This window comes from Vipera berus, assembly GCF_964194415.1.
Source record: "Vipera berus genome assembly, chromosome: 1".
NCBI lineage: Eukaryota > Metazoa > Chordata > Lepidosauria > Squamata > Viperidae > Vipera > Vipera berus.
The window spans coordinates 163,405,434-163,428,596 of NC_138202.1; the positions used below are offsets into that span (position 1 = coordinate 163,405,434).

General features: G+C 39.3%; 1 protein-coding gene across 1 annotated transcript in view; it reads right to left on the minus strand.

Moving 5' to 3' along the window:
* CCDC141 (coiled-coil domain containing 141) overlaps positions 1-23,163 on the minus strand; it is a gene marked incomplete at both ends in the record, with an annotated part of 144,843 nt that overhangs the window by 57,113 nt on the left and 64,567 nt on the right. Inside the window, 3 exons of the mRNA XM_081314251.1 lie at positions 8,882-9,023; positions 11,022-11,194; positions 21,004-21,198. Of these exons, the coding sequence (XP_081170377.1) occupies positions 8,882-9,023; positions 11,022-11,194; positions 21,004-21,198 (510 nt within the window). The remainder of the gene's footprint in view (positions 1-8,881; positions 9,024-11,021; positions 11,195-21,003; positions 21,199-23,163) is intronic.

Consider the following 23,163-nt stretch of genomic DNA (forward strand, 5'->3'; position numbering starts at 1 on the left):
AACACTGATGTGGAAGTATTTCAACAGTAGGGAATTGTAAAGTGAGATAGTTTCAACAGTAGGGAATTGTAAAGTGAGATAGTTTTCAAGAACACAATTCCCTTAATATCTTTTAAACAGTATGGTCTTATGAGTGTGCTATCTTTTTCCTTAAGTTTCCCTCATTAGTATTCTGATGTATAATATTTGCTATATTATTAGTCAGGAGAAGCAATTTGTACAATTATGAAGCTGAGTAATTTTCCAGAATGGCTCATCTTCTTGGAAAGGTGCCTTCCTTTATTATATAAAATTCATTTATAATTCCATAACATTATGACGTTAGATACTATATATATCTAAACTTTTATATATATATATATATATATATATATATATATATATATATATATATATATATATATATATATATATATATATATATATATATATATATATATATATATATATATATATATATATATATATATATATATATATATATATATATATATATATATATATATATATATATATATATATGTATATATATATATATATATGTATATATATGTATATATATGTATATATGTATATATGTATATATGTATATATGTATATATGTATATATGTATATATGTATATATGTATATATGTATATATGTATATATGTATATATGTATATATATGCCCATATCCCTCAAAGAGGGAGATGTATGGAAGTCTGTAACATAAAGTATAAGAACTAATAAATGTAATAACAGAAAGTATAATAGTTATGATGTACATCTGGGAGATAAGGGAAATGAATAAGGATGTAACATTTAAATGAAAATATTTGATCTTGTGGAATGGCACTGCTGAATGCATGAAGAAAAGGAATGTTACATATGAATGAAATGGGTTGAAGTATATGTCAGAAAGTATTAATTTGTGTCATCTAAATCAAGGGTCCCCAACCTCCAATGGTTGGACTGGCACCGAGCCGTGGCATGCCAGAAACCGGCCGTGTAAACAAGTGGCCCCCATCCACAGGATGCAGGCAGCACACAAAGCCACGCCCCCTCCGGTTCACAGAAAAACATCTCTCCACAGAACTGATCCCTGGTGCCCAAAAAGTTGGGGGGGTGTTCTGATCTAGATTGTTGTGAATAAATAGGAAAGTATAAACATCAGTAGTAGTTGAATGACATGCTCTAGTGAAAGATAATAAATGATAAATGATAAACGCAATATGCCCCTTCATGGATTACTGCCTTGTCGTGGCGAAGGGGCTTGCGTAATTCAATGAAGCTATGAGCTATGCCGTGCAGGGCCACCCAAGACGGACAGGTCATAGCTGAGAGTTCTGACAAAACGTGATCCACTGGAGAAGGAAATGGCAACCCACTCCAGTATCTTTGCCATGAAAACCCTATGGACAGTATCAAAAGGCAAAACGATATGACGCTGGAAGATGAGCCCCTCAGGTCGGAAGGCGTCCAATATGCTACTGGGGAAGAGCAGAGGGCTAGTACTAGTAGCGCCAGAAAGAATGAAGCGACTGGGCCAAAGCCGAAAGGACGCTCAGCTGTGGATGTGTCTGGTGGTGAAAGGAAAGTCCGATGCTGTAAAGATTTTTTCTCCATAGGAACCTGGAATGTAAGATCCATGAATCAAGGAAAGCTGGACGTGGTCAAACAAGAGATGACAAGACTGAACATCGACATCTTAGGTATCAGCGAACTAAAATGGACAGGAATGGGTGAATTTAATTCAGATGACCACCAGGTATACTACTGCGGGCAAGAATCCCTCAGAAGAAATGGAGTAGCCTTCATAGTCAATAAAAGAGTAGGAAAATCAATACTGGGATACAATCCTCAAAATGACAGAATGATCTCAGTTCGAATCCAAGGCAAACCATTCAATATCACAGTAGTCCAAGTCTATGCCCCAACCACCAGTGCTGAAGAGGATGAAATTGACCGGTTCTATGAAGCCCTACAGCACCTTATAGAACTAACACCAAAAAATGATGTCCTTATCATCATGGGGGATTGGAATGCTAAAGTAGGAAGCCAAAAGATAAGTGGAATAACAGGCAAGTTTGGCCTTGGAGTACAAAATGAAGCAGGGCACAGGCTGATAGAATTTTGTCAAGAGAATACGATGGTCATAGCAAACACTCTTTTCCAACAACCCAAGAGACGGCTCTACACATGGACATCACCAGACGGTCATCACAGAAATCAGATTGACTATATGCTCTGCAGCCAAAGATGGAGAAGCTCTATACAGTCAGTAAAAACAAGACCAGGAGCTGACTGTGGCTCAGACCATGAGCTTCTCCTTGCAAAGTTTAAGCTTAAACTGAAGAAAGTAGGGAAAAGCACTAGGCCACTCAGGTATGAATTAAATCATATCCCTGTTGAATATACAGTAGAGGTGACAAATAGATTTAAGGAATTAGATCTGATAGACAGAGTGCCTGAAGAACTATGGACAGAGGTTCGCGACATTGTACAACAGGTAGCAACCAAAACCATCCCAAAGAAAAAGAAATGCAAGAAAGCAAAATGGCTGTCTGAGGAAGCTTTGCAAATAGCTAAGGAAAGGAGGGAAGCGAAAGGCAAGGGAGAAAAAGAAAGATATGCCCAATTGAATGCAGAATTCCAGAGAATAGCTAGAAGAGATAAGAATGCCTTCTTAAATGAACAGTGCAAAGAAATAGAAGAAAACAATAGAATAGGGAGGACCAGAGATCTTTTCAAGAAAATTGGAGAGATGAAGGGAACGTTTAATGCAAAAATGGGCATGATAAAGGACCAAAATGGCAGGGACCTAACAGAGGCAGAAGAGATTAAGAAGAGGTGGCAAAATTACACAGAAGAACTATACAAGAATGAGCTTAATGTCCCTGATAATCACAATGAGGTGGTCACTGACCTCGAGCCAGACATCCTAGAATGTGAAGTGAAGTGGGCCTTAGAAAAGCTGAGCAACAACAAAGCTAGTGGAGGTGACAGTATTCCAGCTGAGCTATTCAAAATCTTAAAAGACAGTGCAGTAAAAGTGCTACACTCAATTTGCCAGCAAATTTGGAAAACTCAACAGTGGCCACAGGATTGGAAAAGATCAGTTTACATTCCAATTCCAAAGAAAGGCAGTGCCAAAGAATGTTCAAACTATCGCACCATTGCACTCATTTCTCATGCTAGTAAAGTCATGCTTAAAATCCTACAAGCTAGACTTCAGCAGTATGTGGATCGAGAACTACCAGAAGTACAGGCAGGATTTCGAAGAGGCAGAGGAACTAGAGATCAAATTGCCAACATACGCTGGATCATGGAGAAAGCTAGGGAGTTCCAGAAAAACATCTACTTCTGCTTCATTGACTATGCTAAAGCCTTTGATTGTGTGGATCATAACAAACTGTGGCAAGTTCTTAAAGAGATGGGAGTACCAGACCATCTTATTTGTCTCTTGAAAAACCTATATGCGGGCCAAGAAGCAACAGTGAGAACTGGACACGGAACCACTGATTGGTTCAAAATTGGGAAAGGAGTCCGGCAAGGCTGTATACTGTCGCCCTGCCTATTTAACTTATATGCAGAGCACATCATGAGAAAGGCAGGGCTAGATGAATCAAAAGTTGGAATTAAGATTGCCGGAAGAAATATCAACAACCTAAGATACGCAGATGATACCACTCTAATGGCAGAAAGTGAAGAAGAACTAAAGAGCCTCTTGTTGCGGGTGAAGAAGGAGAGTGCAAAACTTGGGTTGAAACTTAACATTAAGAAAACCAAGATCATGGCATCTGGCCCTCTCAATTCCTGGCAAATAGATGGGGAAGAAATGGAGGTAGTGACAGATTTTATTTTCCTGGGCTCCAAGATCACTGCAGATGGGGACTGTAGCCAAGAAATTAAAAGACGCTTGCTCCTGGGGAGGAAAGCCATGACAAATCTAGACAGCACACTAAAAAGCAGAGACATCACCCTGTCAACAAAAGTGCGTATAGTCAAGGCTATGGTCTTCCCAGTTGCAATGTATGGCAGTGAAAGTTGGACCATAAGAAAGGCTGAGCGCCAAAGAATTGAGGCCTTTGAACTATGGTGCTGGAGAAGACTCCTGCGAGTCCCTTGGACTGCAAGGCGATCAAACCAGTCAGTCCTAGAGGAGATCAATCCTGACTGCTCTTTAGAAGGCCAGATCCTGAAGCTAAAACTCAAATACTTTGGCCACCTAATGAGAAGGAAGGACTCACTGGAGAAAAGCCTAATGCTGGGAAAGATCGAGGGCAATAGAAGAAGGGGACGACAGAGAATGAGGTGGCTGGATGGAGTCACTGAAGCAGTAGGTGTGAGCTTAAATGGACTCCAGAAGATGGTAGAGGACAGAAAGGCCTGGAGGAATGTTGTCCATAGGGTCGCGATGGGTCGGACACGACTTCGCAGCTAACAACAACAAAACGCAATATGAGGGGTTTTTTTGGTGGGGGGAACTGTTACATTCTGAATTAATGCAGTCAACAGGGGGAAAATTCTACTAGGTGACATGAATTGATAAATGGGAATGAGACAAGAGAGCAAAGAAAAGGGGATAGGAACATTTAGAAACCCAAAGATAAATGAGAATGGTACGGTTTGACCAGTATGTGCCTATTGCTATCCATTTTGAATACATAGTCTAGATATGTAAATAAAACTGCTTGTACAAATACATGGCAAAGGAAATAATGTAAATCTGAAAGCATGATTGAACATTTATGATGAAAGATAAAGAGAATATGAGCTGAGTACAAAAGTAAGCGATCAGCATGGACGAAGTACAAGAAGGATAGGCCATATAGAATGAATGAGGATACAGTTGCAAAACAAACAATTTGAAGGTCAAGGGAAAATGGAAAAATGAATAGAATAGAGATGGAAGGGACCATGGAGGTCTTCCAGTCCAACCCCCTGCTCAAGCAGGAGAACCTATACCATTTCAGACAAGTGGCTGTCTAGTCTCTTCTTAAAAATCTCCATTGCCCATGATTTCTGGAGGCAAGCTGTTCCACTGGTAAATTGTCCTCAACGTTAGGAAGTTTCTCCTTAATTCCAGGTTGCTTCTCTCTTTGATCAGTTTCCAACCTTGTTTCTTGTCTTGCCTTCTGGAGCTTTGGAGAATAATTTGACCACCGCTTTGTGGCAGCCCCTCAAATACTGGAATACTGCTATCATGTCACTCCTATTTCTTCTTTTCTTTAGACTAGTCAAACCCAAGTCCTGCAGCCATTCTTCATATGTTTTAGTCTCCAGGCCTTTGATCATCCTGCGGCCGGCGTCAACTTCCCTCCGTCCAGTGTGCTCCCACAGAGAGGGCCTCCTCAGGGTGCCTCCGATCAAAGAATGTCGATTGGTGGCCCCCAGGGGGAGGGCGTTCTCTGTGGGCGCGCCAGACCTGTGGAACCGCTTGCCGGTCGAGCTCCGGATGGCCCCCGACCTTCGCTCCTTCCGGCGGGATCTAAAAACTTATTTATTCGAGCAATCCGGCCTGGTTTGATGGGTTAAGGGTTGGGGTTTTAACATGGTTTTTAATTACTGTTTATATCCGGGCATAATATTTAATTGTTTTTTAACTTTTGTACTTCGTTTTTAATATTTATTGCCCTGTACACCGCCCTGAGTCCTTCGGGAGAAGGGCGGTATAAAAATTTAATAATAAATAAAATAAATAAATAAATCCTAGTTGCTCTTCGCGTGATCTTGATTCTATGTCTCTGTTTATACAACCCAGGATTGTATTAGCTTTTCTGCCTGTTGCTGCACACTGCTGGCTCATAGTCAAGTGATCGTCCACTAGGACTCCAAGGTCCTTCTCAGTTAGTTTTTGAGCCAGGTCTCACCTAATCTGTACTTATACCTTTGATTTTTCCTGCCTAAATGTACATAAAACTTTGCTTTTCTCCACATTAAAGTTCATTTTATTGGATAGGGCCCATTGTTCAAGTTTGTCAAGATCTTTTTGGATCCTGAGCTCGTCTTCTGTGGTGTTGCTGTTAGTTTAGTGGTCTGCAAATTTGAAGTTTCCCTTCTATTCCTTCATCTACTTCCCTCCGTCCAGTGCGCTCCCACAGAGAGGGCCTCCTCAGGGTGCCTCTGATCAAAGAATGCCGATTGGTGGCCCCCAGGGGGAGAGCGTTCTCTGTGGGCGTGCCAGACCTATGGAACCGCTTGCCGGTTGAGCTCCGGACGGCCCCCGACCTCCGCTCCTTCCGGCGCGACTTAAAAACATATCTATTCGAGCAGTTCTGACCTGGTCTGATGGGTTAGGGTTGGGGTTTTAATATGTTTTAATACTGTTTTAAACTGGGCTAAATATTTAATCGTTTTTTAACTTTTGTATTCCACTTTTTATATTTATTGCCCTGTACACCGCCCTGAGTCCTTCGGGAGAAGGGCGGTATAAAAATATAATTAAATTAAATTAAATTAAATTAAATTAAATTAAATTAAATTAAATTAAATTAAATTAAATTAAATTAAATTAAATTAAATTAAATTAAATTAAATTAAATTAAATTAAATTAAATTAAATCTAAGTCAGAGGTCTCTAACTTGTCTTGGTTGGTGGACTGGAGAAAAAGGGGGAGAGAAGCATTTTACGTGTGCATGTGCACATGCACATAAACAGGGCTGCGAGCACACATGGCGCAAACAGGGCGCTACTAGAGCACACGTGACACTTGCTAGCACTGTGCTGGTTTTGCAATGTGGGTGCTAGCATCGCCCCATTTTTGTGCCGTGCAATGCCCGGTTTTCATGCCGCGCAGCACCCAGTTTTCACACGTGCCACCCAGTTTGCCTCTGCTTTCACGCCATGCACCACCTGTTTTTGCACCACCTCTTTTCACACTGTGGGCCACCTGGTTTCCCCGTGTGCCACCTGGTTTTCATGCTGCACACCGCCTGGTTTTTGCGCCATGCACCACCCAGTTTGCCATTTTTGCACTGCACACCGCTTCGTTTCCTCCCATTTTCACGCTGCCCGATGCCTGGTTTTCTATTTTCATGCCATGCGCCACCCAGATTTTGCACCATGCATTGCTGTTTGCATAGCAGCGGCACCCTATTTTCACTGCGCAGCACCCCATTTGCATAGTGGTGGTGATGGTAGTGACTACTAATTTAGTCACTTATTTTATCAAAGAATGAAATGAGATTGGTTTGGCATGATCTGTTTTTAACAAACCTGTGCTACTAGTTATAACTTTGTTTGCTTCTAGTTGTTTGCAGATCTGTTTTTATTATCTTTTCCAAGATCTTCCCAGGTATTGATTTTAAACTGATTGGTCTGTAGTTTCCTGGGACTGTTGTTTTCCTCCCTTTCTTGATGATGGGAATCACATCAGCCCTTTTCCAAACTTCAGGTACTTCCCCAGTGCTTCAGGATTGTTGAAAGAAATGGTGCAATGGTTCTGAGATGCATCTGCCAGCTCCTTCAGAACTCTGGAATGTATTCTGTCGGGTCCTGGTGATTTATATTGGTCAAGGTCGGATAGGTGTTCTCTTACCTTTTTCTTGCTTATTTTAATTTCTGTTTCTAGTTTGTCTTTTGCAGTAGTTTTTTGGGTAATGTTGGACTATAATTTCTTTTTGTGTGAAGATTAATGCAAAGAATGAGTTAAGAAACTCTCCTTTCTCCCTACTATTTTTTCCTTGTCATTTTCTCTCTTTAGTGGACCTACAGTTTCCTTGACTTTTTTCTTGTACCGGTAATTAATATGTTAAAACTTCCTTTATTGTCCTTGATTTCTGTTGCAAGTCTTTGTTCGTTCTGAGTCTTTGCAGTTTTCAAGCCATTCTATTTGAGAATATAGGTCAAAAAAAGCAGAATGGCTTAAAACCAATGGCAGAGCTCATTCTGATATGCTTAACTTAATACTGTTTTTAATGGGATCTCTTAATAATCAGGTTCTTTGGTGCTTAAAGTATAATTGACCAATTTGATTCCTATGATAAAAGGAATATTTTGCCAGTCACAAGTAGAAATGATGAAGAGTAGCTTCCTTATCATCCTACCAGGTTTGGGAGAAAATAAAACTTTTAAGTTGGAAGTGGGGAGGGAGGGAGGGAGGGAGGGAGGGAGGGAGGGAGGGAGGGAGGGAGGGAGGGAAAAGCTTCCCTGCTTTAACCCTGTTCAATTCCCTCCCTCCCTCCCTTTGCCAACACTAAAAAGAAGAACCTTGAAGAGGTGAGGAAGGGTGAATCTGACTTGTCCAACCTCAGAAGATGAAATCATGTCAATGTATTTATTTACTGGTAATTCAAGGCAGTGAACATATCCAACACACTTTCCTATATTGTTGGAAACCTTTCCGTTGTGTGTGTGCATGTGATAGAAAAAGAATTAAAAGTATGTACAGTATGTGGGCTGCCACAAAGAAGAGGGAGTCAAGCTATTCTCCAAAGCACCTGAAAGTAGGACAAGAAGCAACGGGTGGAAACTAGTCAAGGAGAGAAGCAACCTAGAACTAAGGAGAAACTTCTTGACAGTTAGAACAATTAACCAGTGGAACAACCTGCCTCCAGAAGTGGTGAATGCTCCAACACTGGAGGTTTTTAAGAAGAGACTGGCCAGCCATTTACCTGAAATAGTATAGGGTTTCCTGCCTGAGCAGGGGGTTGGACTAGATGACCTCCAAGGTCCCTTCCAACTTCAACTTCTTCTTCTTCTTCTTCTTCTTCTTCTTCTTCTTCTTCTTCTTCTTCTCATTATTATTATTATTTTTTATTATTATTATTATTATTATTATTATTATTATTATTATTGATAGGTTTATTGAGAAGTTGAAATAAGTTTACACATCTTTTAGTATATCATTTCAATATTCTGTAATATTTATTGCTACACATATATCAGGAAGCTGTACCTTTTTGAGATAATCTTCTAAAGAAGTGGCTAGGTGTTCCTTGTTTGAGGCAAATTCTTTATGATCAGGAAACTGTTTGATCAACTGATCTACTTTTTTTTCAATGTAGTCCATCCTTTCCTGAATCCCAATCATCCAAGAACTGAAAGTGCAATGAAATCATAGTTAATGCTGGCTGTTAAGTGAAAGTATAATGTTATATATGTATTCTAATGCTATATATCATAATTATTTATGGCTGCTCTGTTTTCAAAAAGCCCAGTGATAATAAAAGGAATGCTTAGTAAAAGAGAGCCTAGGATATACAGTTGGATTCCAATTCTTATTTCTCATTATTTACCACAGGTATTCCTCAACTTATATTTGTAATTGACCCCAGAATTCATCAGATCTTGATTTTTCAGCTTTTTTTTACAGCGGTTCTTGTGCAAACATGATGATCATTAACTAAACATGGTGGTCATTAAGTGAATCCATTTTACCCAAAGGGCATTTTTTTATTGCAAACCGGACGTAAATGCCAAAAACTGGTAAAAAAAAACTTTCAAAAATTGGGGTCACATGACCCCAGGATGTTGCAAATGGCTGTAAAGGTGAGCTGCTTGCCAGTTGCCCAAAATGTGATTATATAACCAGGCGGGTACGGTCACGTATCTTTAAAATTAGATTGTAAGTAGCTTTTGAGGGATCCATCACAACTTTGAACAGTTGCTAAGCGACTGGCTATAAATTGAGGACTACCTATATATGCTACATAATTAGCATTGCCTAACACTCTTGGGAACATTAAGTACTGTATTTAATGTACTGTAGTACGTCATTTAGATAGTTTTATCAAAATGAGATCCTAAGTTAAAATACAATTTTAAAGAATACTTCTATCTCAAATCCAAATTTTAGCTGTAAAGAATTTACTTTTTTTACAGACAATTCACAATGAATACTCTCCCTGTGAGTTTTAAGACTAACACTTACTCTAAAATGTTGTTTTAAACAAAAATTAGCACACAGTCATGTGGCAAAGAACCAACAAACCTGCTAAATATTTGAGCTCCAGGGTGCTGATTTATAATAAGGCAAAGATGCAAGATAAACCTCTTCAAACTGCTTATCACATACAATTAGGATAAGAAAATTGCACTTAAGGAAAGAATTGTTACCCTCAGTTAATTTATAACAGAAATTTTCTCTGGCAAAGCATTGTGAAATTAAATAGCATTGCAAACTCCATTAAAATATTAATACTGATCACGAAAATAATTTGAGTGCCTAAAGAAGAATTGCATTCTCAGTTGGAACTTTATTAGATCTGAAAGCCCCTGCTCAGAATAAAAGTATAGTTGTGAAGGCTGAACAATCACTTCCCGCCCCCAAATGAGGATTGGTGGAAATGTTCTGAACTGGTAATAGGCAGAATTTTCCTTCTTCAATACAGAACAAGATAACCATATAGTACCTTAACTAAATGTAATTGAAAACCAGCAGTTCCTTTATTTCCATTGTACTGATGAACAACTTAATAAATTTCCATTTAAAACAGTCCTATTTTCTACCAGTTTCCATTTATTATAATGATGCTAGGAGAAGAACAAGATCGAAGTTTTTCCTTCTTTACCCAACTGGAGTTCTGCTTCTTCTTAGCTGAAATGGGCAAGCAGAAGCGGACTGGCAGATTGGCCATAAATGATCACATATAGCTGCTACTGTTTTTGCTTATTTTATTTATTTATTCTTATATAGAGCAGCATCTATGTTATATAACAATTTTCAGTCATTTATGCTGGCTCCAAAACTGCTTATCCTAACAAGGTCTATGACACAGAAATGAAGGTGCTACTTCTAGTGATCATAATGAGGCTAGGAGTCTTCGCCATTACTTGCCCTAGCTTGAGAAAAATCCAGAAGAAGAAAAAAAAACAGTTGGATGGGCTTTGAAAGATGCCCAACAAAATTCTGTGGGATCACCTTGGATCTGAACCTATCATAAATGAATTTGGATGACGACAATTACATAGAAGCCCAGATTTAAATTTCTCTATTTTAAGATTTCATTTCAACACTATTTAACCACTGAAGGTAACATAACTTCCCAATAGGGATTCTCACATCTATGAGCTCTCCAGTTACATATTATACTTACCTGTGAACATCTTGTTTGCTAAGCAAGGCTTGTCCCTTCTGAAGAGCATCATCTGATCCACTTTTAATTTCTTTTTGTAGTTCCTCATGTTTTATTGCCAAAATGGGCAAGTTGAAAACTTTAGATTCAAAAAGTTTTAGGGAAGCCTCTACGTTTTCAAGTATATCATATGCCTATCAAATAAAAAACACTTCAAAAAAGTTATAGGTAGAAGCATGGTGGCTGCCAACTACTATGGTTAAGACAATTGTTTGATAAAGAAAGGGTATATAATGCATCCTTATTTGAATGACATTGTAGAATGGAATGGAATGGAATGGAACGGAACGGAACGGAACGGAATGGAACAGAACAGAACAGAACACTTATTGGCCAAGTGTGATTGGACATGCAAGGAATTTGTCTCCGGTGCATAAACTCTGGTTGTACATACAAACAACAAAGCAATAAGATACCAAAAGGAGAAAGTAGTAGAAAAGATGATAAGGATAATAGTAATACAGCCATACTACATGGGTAAATATCCTTAGACATAAGAAAGTATTGTGGGAAAATAGGGGTTCAGCAGGGTGATGGCACAAGGGAAAAAAACTGTCTCTTTGTCTAGCTGTTTTGGCATGCAATGCAATAGCGGCATCCTGAAGAGAGGAATTGAAACAGTTTACCGTATTTTCCGGCGTATAAGACGACTGGGCGTATAAGACGACCCCCTACATTTCCTGTTAAATTATAGGGTTTGGGCTATACTCGCCGTATAAGACTACCCCTCTTCCAACGCACACCAAATAAAAATTAAAAAACATCAGATTTGATTTTAATATGGTAATTTTAATTCAAATGCTTATGACATGCAGGTGCTTAGTAGGAAAACTGTCACTTATAAACATAAGGCTGTTTGTCATCAAACATGTAAACATAAAACAGTGCAAGTGGAAATAATAATAATAATAATAATAATAATAATAATAATAATAATAATAATAATAATAATAATAATAATAAGTTGGAGGGGACCTTGGAAGTCATCTAGTCCAACCCCCTGCTAAGGCAGGAAACCCTATACCATTTCAGACAAATGGCTGTCCAGTCTCTTCTTAAAAACTTCCAGTGTTGGAGCATTCACCACTTCTGGAGGCAGGTTGTTCCACTGGTTAATTGCTCTAACTGTCAGGAAGTTTCTCCTTAGTTCTAGGTTGCTTCTCTCCTTGACTAGTTTCCATCTATTGCTTCTTGTCCTGCTTTCAGGTGCTTTGGAGAATAGCTTGGCTCCCTCTGCTTTGTGGCAGCCCCTGAGATATTGGATCACTGCTATCATGTCACCCCTCACCCTTCTCTTCGTTAAACTACACATACCCAATTCCAGCAACTGTTTCCTATTTTCCTAATTCACTTTTTCACTTTTCCTAATTCACTCTAAAGCTTTCCCTGCACAGAGCCTTAAGTAACACCAGCTGCATGCAATTAGTGCAGGTTCGCATCCCACCAGGCTCAAGGTTGACTCAGCTTTCCATCCTTCCAAGGTAGGTAAAATGAGGACCCAGATTGTTGGGGGAAATAAGCTGACTTTGTAATAATGCTGCTTGGGGGGGGGGGTGAAAGCCCTAATAAACAGGCATATACACAGAATGAAGGCTATTGCTAAGCACATTGATTTGTGCTTTAAATTGTAAGCCACCCTGAGTCTTCGGAGAAGGGCAGGATATAAATGGGATTTTTTTTTTTAAAAAAAGACCAAATGGGAGATCCGCTCCAGGTTTTCCAGCCAGCCCGTCCAGTTCCTGAGTCAAATGTGTCCTTAGAGCTAAGCCGCTGCTCTGGCTGCTGCCTTCCCCACCTGCCTTTCAAGTTGGGATATACTACAGCTGCTCTTCAACTTTAGAAGGAAAGACGCCCAGACCCCAGCCTGTAAAAAATCACAGACTGCAGCTTCTTCTCCAATTGGTCCCGCTTTCCCTGCACAGACTAAATGGGAGATCCGCTCCAGGTTGTCCAGCCAGCCCTGTCCCTAAATTTTCAGCACCCGGCGTATAAGACGACCCCTGACTTTTGAGAAGATTTTCATGGGTTAAAAAGTAGTCTTATACGCCGGTAAATACGGTATATCTAGGATATGAAGGTCTGTGGATATTTTCTCAGCCCTCTTTCTGACCTGTGTGGTGTACAGGTCCTTGATGTAAGGCAGGCTTGTTGCAGTTGTTTTTTCTGCAGTCCTAACTATCTCTTGAAGTCTGTACCTGTCCTGTTGGTTGCTGCACCAAACAAAATATGTATGATATGTATGATGTGAATTTTGACAAAAAGAACTTCTATAGGATTTTTCAATTGCCTTATTATTCCAGATTATTCTCCCTACCATTAAGAGCAGATCTGAGGAAAGCAATCTTATCTTGCTTTCGACTAGTAGAAAAATTCTATCAGATCAGAAGTCTCCTGTTCACAGGTGTGCATTGTTGGATCCAATCCATTCTGTTTTTCTTATACAATAAAATTAATTCTTCATGACATATAAGAAAGAGCTGTACATGTGTGATCATTTTAATTGCTGCAATGTGTGCAAATTATCTTTATAATGTAATTTCAGCTTTGATATAATTGGATTTTGTTTTTCAAACAGGAAATTTCATGCTATAAACATGAAAAGTGAAGTTTAGATAGCAGCAGAAAAAGATTCTTTGAGAAAATATCCACAATCTATCAATATTAATGCTATAGATTTTTATAACATCTCTAAGGATTTGGTTTCAAATCAGAAAGATATAATCCCAGATAATATATATCCAATACACAGACAAACTCTGTATTTTGCTCAAACATCTGTCTAGATATTTTTCCCACAGTGGCCAGCTATCTCAGAAAAGCATAACATGGTATCATTTTATTAGCCTTTTCAAGTAAATTCTAAAGAGAATTGTTATAATAAGTGCCTACTGATGGCCTATGCTGTACTGATTCCAAAAATCATGACTTGAATGAAAACAATCCATACTATTGGATTCTCTCCAATACTTTTCTTACTCAAAACTAAAACACCCATCACACATTGCGAGATGATTAATAGATTGATAGATGTTTTTGCCAATCTGAATATTTTCTGTTCCAGATTATGCTGATGAGATATATATTGGAATTTTTGAAATGCTATAATCTTGAAGTAGAAACAATAGACCTGGTCATATGAACCAAAAGCTCCTTGCTGAGATGTAAATTTTCTAGATCAATTTATATAGCTAATTTTAAGGTCTTTTTAGTTATTATCAATTTTCTATCACTATTTCAGAGTCCTGGAGAATAATCCCCCAACCAACATGATCAATGCTAAGGGATGCTCAGAATTAAATTCAGAATACCAGGAGATTCTAGCACTAGCCTCCACAATGGTTTTAGAAGTAATATTTTTAGTCTTACTCAAAATAACCTCATCTTTGAGTGAAGTGGAAGAGACAACTATATTGAATACATTTTCATTCCTACAGTTAATTGAATGCATTGATTGCTAACATAAAAGAACAAAAAACTGAAATGGATAATTTAAATTAGTTATCTCAGAGCATTGTAAAAAAAATCTGAAGATTAATTAATTTTCCAAAATCACAGCAGGGAATATTCATTATCTATATCTGCTAATGTAATTCTAAACAAAACATGAACTCTTTCTTATAATTCAGATATTCAAATTCTAGCCAATCAGATTGCTTTGATAATCTATGTTTTTAACACATGAGAATTAATAGCATGTATGCGTGTATGTATATGTCTTTTGTGTGTATGTGTGTAAAGACTATATGTGTGTGTATGTTTGTGTTTAATCCTCATGTACTCTAGGATATATGTTTCTTGCCTCCCAAATTCTAATGATTCTCCTGGCAGTTCTGTAGTCGATTTTGTTAAACCTTCTTTCTTGTCCTTGGGTTTCTTTTGATGTCCTGACAAATAAAGTATCTTTTCCATTTTTATTGTTATGGCAAAATCTTGTAGATTTTTTCCTGTTTGTGTTAAATTATAATCCTCTTCTTTTGTAGCTTCACTGTTTAAATCATTTTCTTCAAGTTTGTGTTCTATTATCTGATTTGTTTCTTTATCGTCATTTTCTGAGAGTTTTTTTATTGTAAGTTTAGATTGGAGATGTGCTCATTTATGTAATCAAAGTTGTTTTTGATCTCCTAGTGGTTTGAAACCATTGTCATTTGTATCTGTCCCAGCATTGCATACCATTCCTCCTGAAATATTCCTGTCTTGGAATATTGCTTCTGGAGGTCTCTGATATTCCAGGAGCAGATATTAAATCCCCCCCGAGAGATTAGCCAAGAGTCAATGTTTTTCTTTTTCTATAAACAATTCTTGGGCTTAAACAGCAGTCAGAGTATTTCTTTTTCTGCAAACACTTTTTAATCTTATGGCTGGCTCAGTATGTTTTCTTTCTTTGTTCCCAGCTGTCTTCTTGAGAGTTATTAAAGTTCAAGGGAACAGAATATTCTTTGTTTCTGGGTGTCTTGCCAATTTCTAAATCAGTCTTATTGATGTTCTATAATTCTCCACTAGATGTCAGTAGTTGTTTGTTTTCCAGCTTTTTGAAACAAAAAGTTCTTATTTTTATATATATAGAATTTCATGAGAACCCTTTAGGGTGTAAAATCTTAACAATTTTCTTAGTTTCTAGATTTATCCAGACTGTAGTATTATAGATTTCATTTCAATATATTTTTCTTCCCTTAAAAGTTAATTTGCTGCTTCCGTCTATGGAGGAATGGGGTTGTAGTCCCCTCCTTTCACTTTCGGAGGATTTCTTACTTTGAGGATCTTTCCGAAGGAATCAGTTACAAAATAGAAGAGAGAAGATCGATACTCTCACCAGTTCCAAGCACACTGTTCATCGTTGTTCTAGTTTGTGCTCTTGGACTTTGGCTGCAAGTAGCTTGGGCTAGAAACTGGTGTGCAGCTAGCCTTCTTTTGTCGAGTTAGAGGGTTTCCCTTGGATCGAACGGTTCAACCGCTCTGTGTTCGTTGGAGCACCCCTCTTTCATTGTTGCCTCTCCGGGGTGACTTTTCACCCATTTAGGGTTCCGTGGCAGGGCGAAACTCGCTGTGGGGTGTGGAGCTCCGCAATCCCGCGGCTATACATTATGGTGCAAAACCAGAAGTCCAAAGTCCTGAATCTAAAGTGCTGAAATATGTAGTTCATGAGATACCCCAAGATGTCATAGAAAATAGATTCTGCATGGCAGATTTTAATAGCCAAATATCAATTCAAATGTGGAGTGCTTTATCAAGTATTGTACTGCTTATGTGCAAACTCAGCCTTTACATGATAGACACTATTCCCTACCACCTCCTTCTTGAAGAAACTGAGCACACATATTGTGGACTCCATAGAACAAGCAATGTCATCGATTATTACTCTTCTTACCCTGAGGCAGCTTTGTTTGACACTTGCTGTATTTCAGCTGTTGCCATTCTCTGTGCACTACAGTATATTTTGCTCATTTTGTATCTCCTTATGAAATGGTTATGGATAATGAACATTTGTGGGATCACCCGGCTTTGACATTTTTCCTACTTTAGGCATATCTGTGCTTCCAAAGAGCAAAAGAAATTTCAGGCCACAAAGTGTGAAGGGAGGGGAACTGGAAAAAAATGGAATTTGCTAAGATTTTAACTGCATATCATCCTATTACACCAGGGCTTCAAAGCAGACACCTGCTAAATTGCTTCTTTCTCAGGGCATTTGTACTAACCATCTTGATCTGTCTCAAGTGAAACTGGATGATTCAGCTGTTGCAGGACATTATCAAAAATACAAAAGAAACATTATGCTGATGCCACATGTTTAGTTTAATGATGGTTTGAAAGTAGGGACTTGGTACACATTGCTAACAATTTGGCTGGTGATAAACTTCAGCCAATATATAAAAGCATGTGTGACCTTATCTTCTGGAGCATTTCTGAGTCTTTATTTGAATTATGGTAGCATTTTAATTAAAATGTCAAGCATCTTAGAAAGGTTCCATCTCAGCTGAACCGCAGCGATGTGGCAATCCCTTCTACTTCAGACCAGACAACTGGTCTGCATCTCACGATACAGAGACTGCTGCACCACAGAATGCTGGAGTGGAGAGAGCAGCTTAGTGGAAAAGCTGGAAGCTCTGAAGTGACCTTCACATGAGGGATGACAGCTAGACATGGCAGATTTATTAGAAGACCTTCTAGAATTCATGAAGTAGTTTTGGGTGAGGGGTGTGTGTGTGTGTGTGTGTGTGTGTGTGTGTGTGAGAGAGAGAGAGAGAGAGAGAGAGAGAGAGAGAGAGAGAGAGAGAGAGAGAGAGAGAGAGAGAGAGAGAGAGAGATTTGTGAATTTATTTTTTCTTTGATATTGAAATATTTTCAAACATTAGAAGAATTGGTTTATCACTATTTCTATTGACAAAGGGAACGATGTAATGACTTGCAGCAAACAAAGTGGAAGGACTTAGCAGAAATGCATGAAAGAGTATGTGAGTGCTATGACTAAAACTGCTATGTAATAAATAGTTTTAAATTACAACTTAGTCTGGAATCTGTTAAGAATCCCTAAGAAAGAACATTGCACCTCCCGTGGCTAGAATAAAATAGAAAAGAACTGGAAGGGACCTTGGAGGTCTTCTAGTCCAGCCCCCTGCTCAAGCAGGAGAACCTATACCATCTCAGACAAGTGACTGTCCAGGCTCTTCTTAAAAAATCTCCAGTGATGGAGCGCACACAATGTCTAAAGGCAAGCTGTTCCACTGGTTAATTGTCCTCACTGTTAGGAAGTTTCTCAATTTCAGGTTGCTTCTCTCTTTGGTCAGTTTCCAACCATTGTTTCTTGTCCTGCCCTCTGGTGCTTTTTAGACTAGCCAAACCCAATTCCTGCAGCTGTTCTTCATACTGCATGTTTTAGTCTCCAGGCCTTTGATCATCTTGCTATTCACTTCAGCTTTCTTCTCTTCAATTTAGAGTAACATCATTAAACTTTGTACTTTGAAAGGATATTTAACTACAACTTTCAACCTACATCACTTATTGGCCATGTTGGCTGGCCTGAAATACGTTCAGCAGTTTCAGGACTTAAACTTCCACTTCTGATTTAGGAATATCTTATGTCATAAAACTAATACAGGCATTAAGATCTTCAAAAAGAATCCAGTGCCTGCAGTGAAGTGGTAGATGGAGCCTAGTGGAACTAAAAGTCCCAAATGAATCCCAATTATTACAAATTCTACTGGTAAGTGGAAGATGGCACCTTCCCATCTGTTTGGTCCTTTGGGCTTCTGGAAAGGGCATATTAAACATGAGCTGCTTTTGTGGCTTGACATCTTAATCATCAGTTAGCTCCATAATCCATCTGCATATTGCAATTCCTTTTCTTCAACCTCTCCTTCTCATGTCGAAGCATCAAAATCTGCGCTACAGCACCAACTATCCAGCATCAGAAATTTCTTTCTTGAAACTGCCCTTGAATTTATTCCATCTCTTTTTGTCCTTACCATCTGGAAAGTACAGCTGCCACAACCAAAAGAGACTACCATAAATACCGCCTGTATATCCCTAATACATTGACATTTTTAAGGGCTTAATTATAAACTTTCTGAGCACCAATCATAGCTGAATGGCACAGAACAAACAAACAAAATATTAATTTGGGCTCTTCACCACATAATCTTTGAAAAGGTCTAATGGTTTTAGAACACTTTATAATTCTAATGAGGCTCTCAGAATATTTTAAGGAATGGCTAACTAACAAGCTATCCTGATACTAAAAATATAAGTTACCAACAGTAATGTCATGAGAGAGAACCTCCCTCTATTTTTTTTTTACATCATACAAGAAAATATTAAGAAAAAAAGCATTTAGTAACTATCTCTGAAATGGAAACAGAATGTACATTAAAATAACTGCAGCATTAATAGAGATTCACATAGAAAATTGAATCTTGTAGACACAGCTATATGTGGATTAACTCTGATAAAAAGAGGCTTCTTCCTCACACAGTTCCCTATTCCATTCTCTTGATTCTGTAGTTGATTTATAGATTATTTTGGTGACGTTAAAAATACATAGTTTATCAAAGTGGAAAAAATGCTCTAAAAGTACAGCTTTAAATTTAAATATTTAAATTTAATATTTTATACTCCAAACTTTAGGCCTCTAGCTAACTTTCTCTTTTTAGAGCCTTGTGTAGAAGGTGCATGCTTAAAATAAGACTTTTGAGTGAAATTATTTTTCTTGAGCACCAGAACTGGACCAGCCATGTTTTCTTCATTTTGGCATAGTTATTTTAGACTGATAAGAAGATATTCTGTTGCTACCAGAAGTCCAGAATCCTTGCTATAAATCATCTAAACTAGAGTTCTATCAGTAGCTCACCATTCTGCTTATCGTTGTATTCCCATGAATGCACTTCTATGCATGCTTACCTAACATCTTGCATGGTATACTTTCCATTTCTCACAGGCCACACATCTAACCATGTTTGTGTGGAAATTATGGTAGATTTGACTGATCTATCATTAATTGTTCTGATCTGACTTCTCACTTTTTTGTGAGGTTTTACAAAGCCTGGGTTCATCATTCATAGCTTCTTCCATGGGGTTTGGAAGATGGCAACTTCAGTAACTATCAGTCATGAAGTCAACAATGCCCCTCTCCTGGTTTTGCCAAAATGATAAGAGGGAAGCAACACCACTCCTTGCTTTGTCTCTCTGCATATCTCTATCATTCAAAGTTAAACCATACTTGTGTAATTCTACCCCATCACCTGGGCTGATTGATTTCTGTTGAACAGTAATGTCTCTCAGATTATATTTTAGAGCAATTTCATTTCTACTATACTGGTGGTCTCGAGCAGGGGTCTCCAACCATTTCGGTTGGCATACCGGTGGGAGAGGAAGGGGCAGATGCTTTACGCCCGCATGCGCAAATGTGAATGTGGGCACATGTGCGCACATACGTACAAACAGGTTGCAAGCATGCACACCACGCAAACAGGGCTGCGAGCACGCACACAAGGCTCTCAGCATTGGCGGTGCCTGTGTGAGGCTTGTGGCGCTGGCACCACCAGACTCATGGTGATGCTACCACCAGCGCAAGGATTGTGCCACAGCCTGCAGCAATGCAACCCCGGCGCGAGGATCACACCGCAGCCCACCTACTGCCACCCACACAGGGTTTGTAGCAATGCCACCACCTACATGTGGTGCACCACCGCCCACCTGCTGCTCACAGACCTGCTGCCCCCCGCGCAAGGTTCGTGGCAATGCCGCCGCCTGCACGATACTAGTGGCACTGCCACCGCATGCACAACACTTGCATCAATGGTGGGACGAGATGGGGTTAGCACATGCACACGCACTGCCCAGCTACTGACACGGCCTGGCGGCCAAGAGGCTGCGGCCTGGTAGTGGGCCGCAGCCCATAGGTTGGGGACCTCTGGTCTAGAGACCTTTGGGATAATCTGGTTTCTCCTAGGTGAAAATTCTATCATCCCATCTCCTTGGCTAAACCCACCCTCTGCATTCCCAGTTGAGCATCCATTTTCGGTTTTCTTAGTAATCCCCAGAAAAAAAGTACACAAATAGAAATAAAAATGGGAACTAGAATCGGGTGCTACTAAGTATTATTTCTTGTAGGCTTGGACTGATCAGTAGGAGAAAGCATTGACTGATTGAAGATGTTTTCAGTATTTCAAAGGTTGATTTTAAACTGTTTTTAAGTACTTGTGTATATAAAGCATAGCAATGTGGAAGTGCTCTATAACCTCAATAATAAAAACGAAGAGGACACAAAAAGAAGCATTACTGCCAGAAAATGAGACAAAACCTTCAGGTTGGTTTGCAGACACTGCCCTCCCCACTTAGCCATTTTTTAAAAAATGGCCCTGATTTGTTTATTAATAGAGCTACAAATCTAAGGGAGAGTAAGCCTTTTTGCTCAGTGGGTTTCTATTAGGAATTTAAATTTTTGACTAACCTTTCTTGCTGCAACGAAGAAGTCATTGGCTTCTTGCAACAATGTTTTCCGTTCTTCAAAACAGCGATTTACGTCTTGTTCTAGTAAGTTCATTTTTTTATTCGAAAGTTTTAGATGCTCTTTTTCTGCATACTCCTCTGAAAATAGAATTTTGAGTGCCTCTGATTTTAATCCTTGCAGAGCGGAATTCCATTCCTGGAAAGAGAAGTGTGATTCAGTTGATTATCTGTCAGTGGTGATTTAGATTCAAGTTACTTGATTCACAGCAATAATCACAGATAAGAATAAAATCCACACTAATCTAAAACATCCCATGCATCAAAGATAACATAACATAGCCACAAGAAAATACACCAAAATCAGCTTGAAAATAATAAAACTGAAATATTTGATGTGATAATAATCTAACAACAATAAATCTTCCTTCCATATATAATGGTTGCCAGGGAAAGGGGTAGTTGGATATCTCAGGGTAATGAATTTCAAAACTGAGAAGTCTTTATTCAGTCTGAAAAATCTCCCTACCAATGCTAAATTATTTATTAACAATCTACTGTCTTTAGTGCAACATTTGCACTCAGTGGCGTAGCGTGGGGGGTGCAGGGGGGGCGGGCCGCACCGGGCGCAACATCTGGGGGGGCGCGCTCGCACTGAGCTGCTCAGGGAGCCCCAAGGGCTGCACAGAGTCGGCTTGGCTCCGCTCTCGAGCTGCTCTTTCTTGCAAAGCGAAACGAGTCCGGCAGGTGAGATGGGCGGCCACATAAACTGAATAAAATAAATAGAAGCGCCCAACTCTCCACCCAGGCTCAGGCCAACCGCAAGCGCCCCGCAGGCGCCCCGGCAGGCTTGGCCAAGCGAAGACGGACCCGCCGGCCGGCTGGCCTAGCTTCGTGCGCATGCGTGGCTTAATTTAGCGGGGCTCACGTGCGAGCTTGAATGCAGCGGCTCTTGCAGGTCGGAGCCCCGCCCAGCCGCCCTCGAGAGGGACCCGGAAGCATCCCGCATGCGCGCGACTCTTCTTGGAAAGTCTACGCCACTGCGGGGCGCGTCTTTTCGGCGGTGCCATGACGTCACCGGGTTAGGGGGCGCAAATTGCCCCGGGTGCTGACAACCCACGCTACGCCACTGTTTGCACTAATTGTAAAAGCAAATCAGCTTGCCCTTCCCCCCCATAATGTATTACTTCTGCATAGAAATTGTTATTTCTGATTTCCCCTCATGTCCTGTTGCGCTGCCTCAATGTGAAAGGGGTGTGTGTGTGTGTGTGTGTGTGTGTGTGTGTGTGTTCGTTCCTGGGAAGGATAAGAAACAAAGATGAAACAAGTACCGGTATATTGAAATAATGTACAATAGAGATGTCAACATTAAAGATTCCTTAGAAGATATTCCATACTTATAAGATGTATAAGATAGCACTGAACTAACTCATTACCAATTAGGAAGTCTGCAGGAACTGATGGAATGCTCACAATAGTGTGATAAGCAAAGTTGCCCAACAGATTGGAGATCAATCTACATTCCAATCCCCCAAAAGGGAGAGTAACCAGAGTGCGCAAACTACTAGGTAATATCTTTAACTTCATGTGCTAGCAAAAAATAGAGAAGACTCTAGTGCTGGCAAAGGTGGAAGAAAAGATACCAGGTGAACAGTAGTCATGAGACAATGACTACCTGTAGAAAGGTAGATGGATTCAAGTAAAGTGGTGATTGGTGCACTATTGAAAGATTTGCAGGACCAAGGAAGGGACAAATTGTCATAGAGAAAATTTACATATTTGATTGTTAAAGAGTCAGCACCTACTTGATGACACATAATCAATCAATAATAACTTACATTTAATTTGCACACTTTAAAAAAAATGAGAATGCTATTTTTTTTCTCCGAGATAGCATATATCAAAAGTCATTGAATTTTAGAATACTACAATTCTTTAAATGATCTGTACTTAAGGTCAATAAGAAAAATTAATGTTATCTTTGGTGTCTCGAAGAAGCTACCACATTTAGTGACGGGGACACTATATCTGAAATTCCTGAATTCGCAGTTGTGCTGTAGGCTTTTAGCAGAGGTATACAATCAGCATTCTTGAAACACTTACATGGTGTCTCCAGCTCCTTGCCAAGAAGCTTACTGAATTGTAATTTTTAAGGCGACAAAAG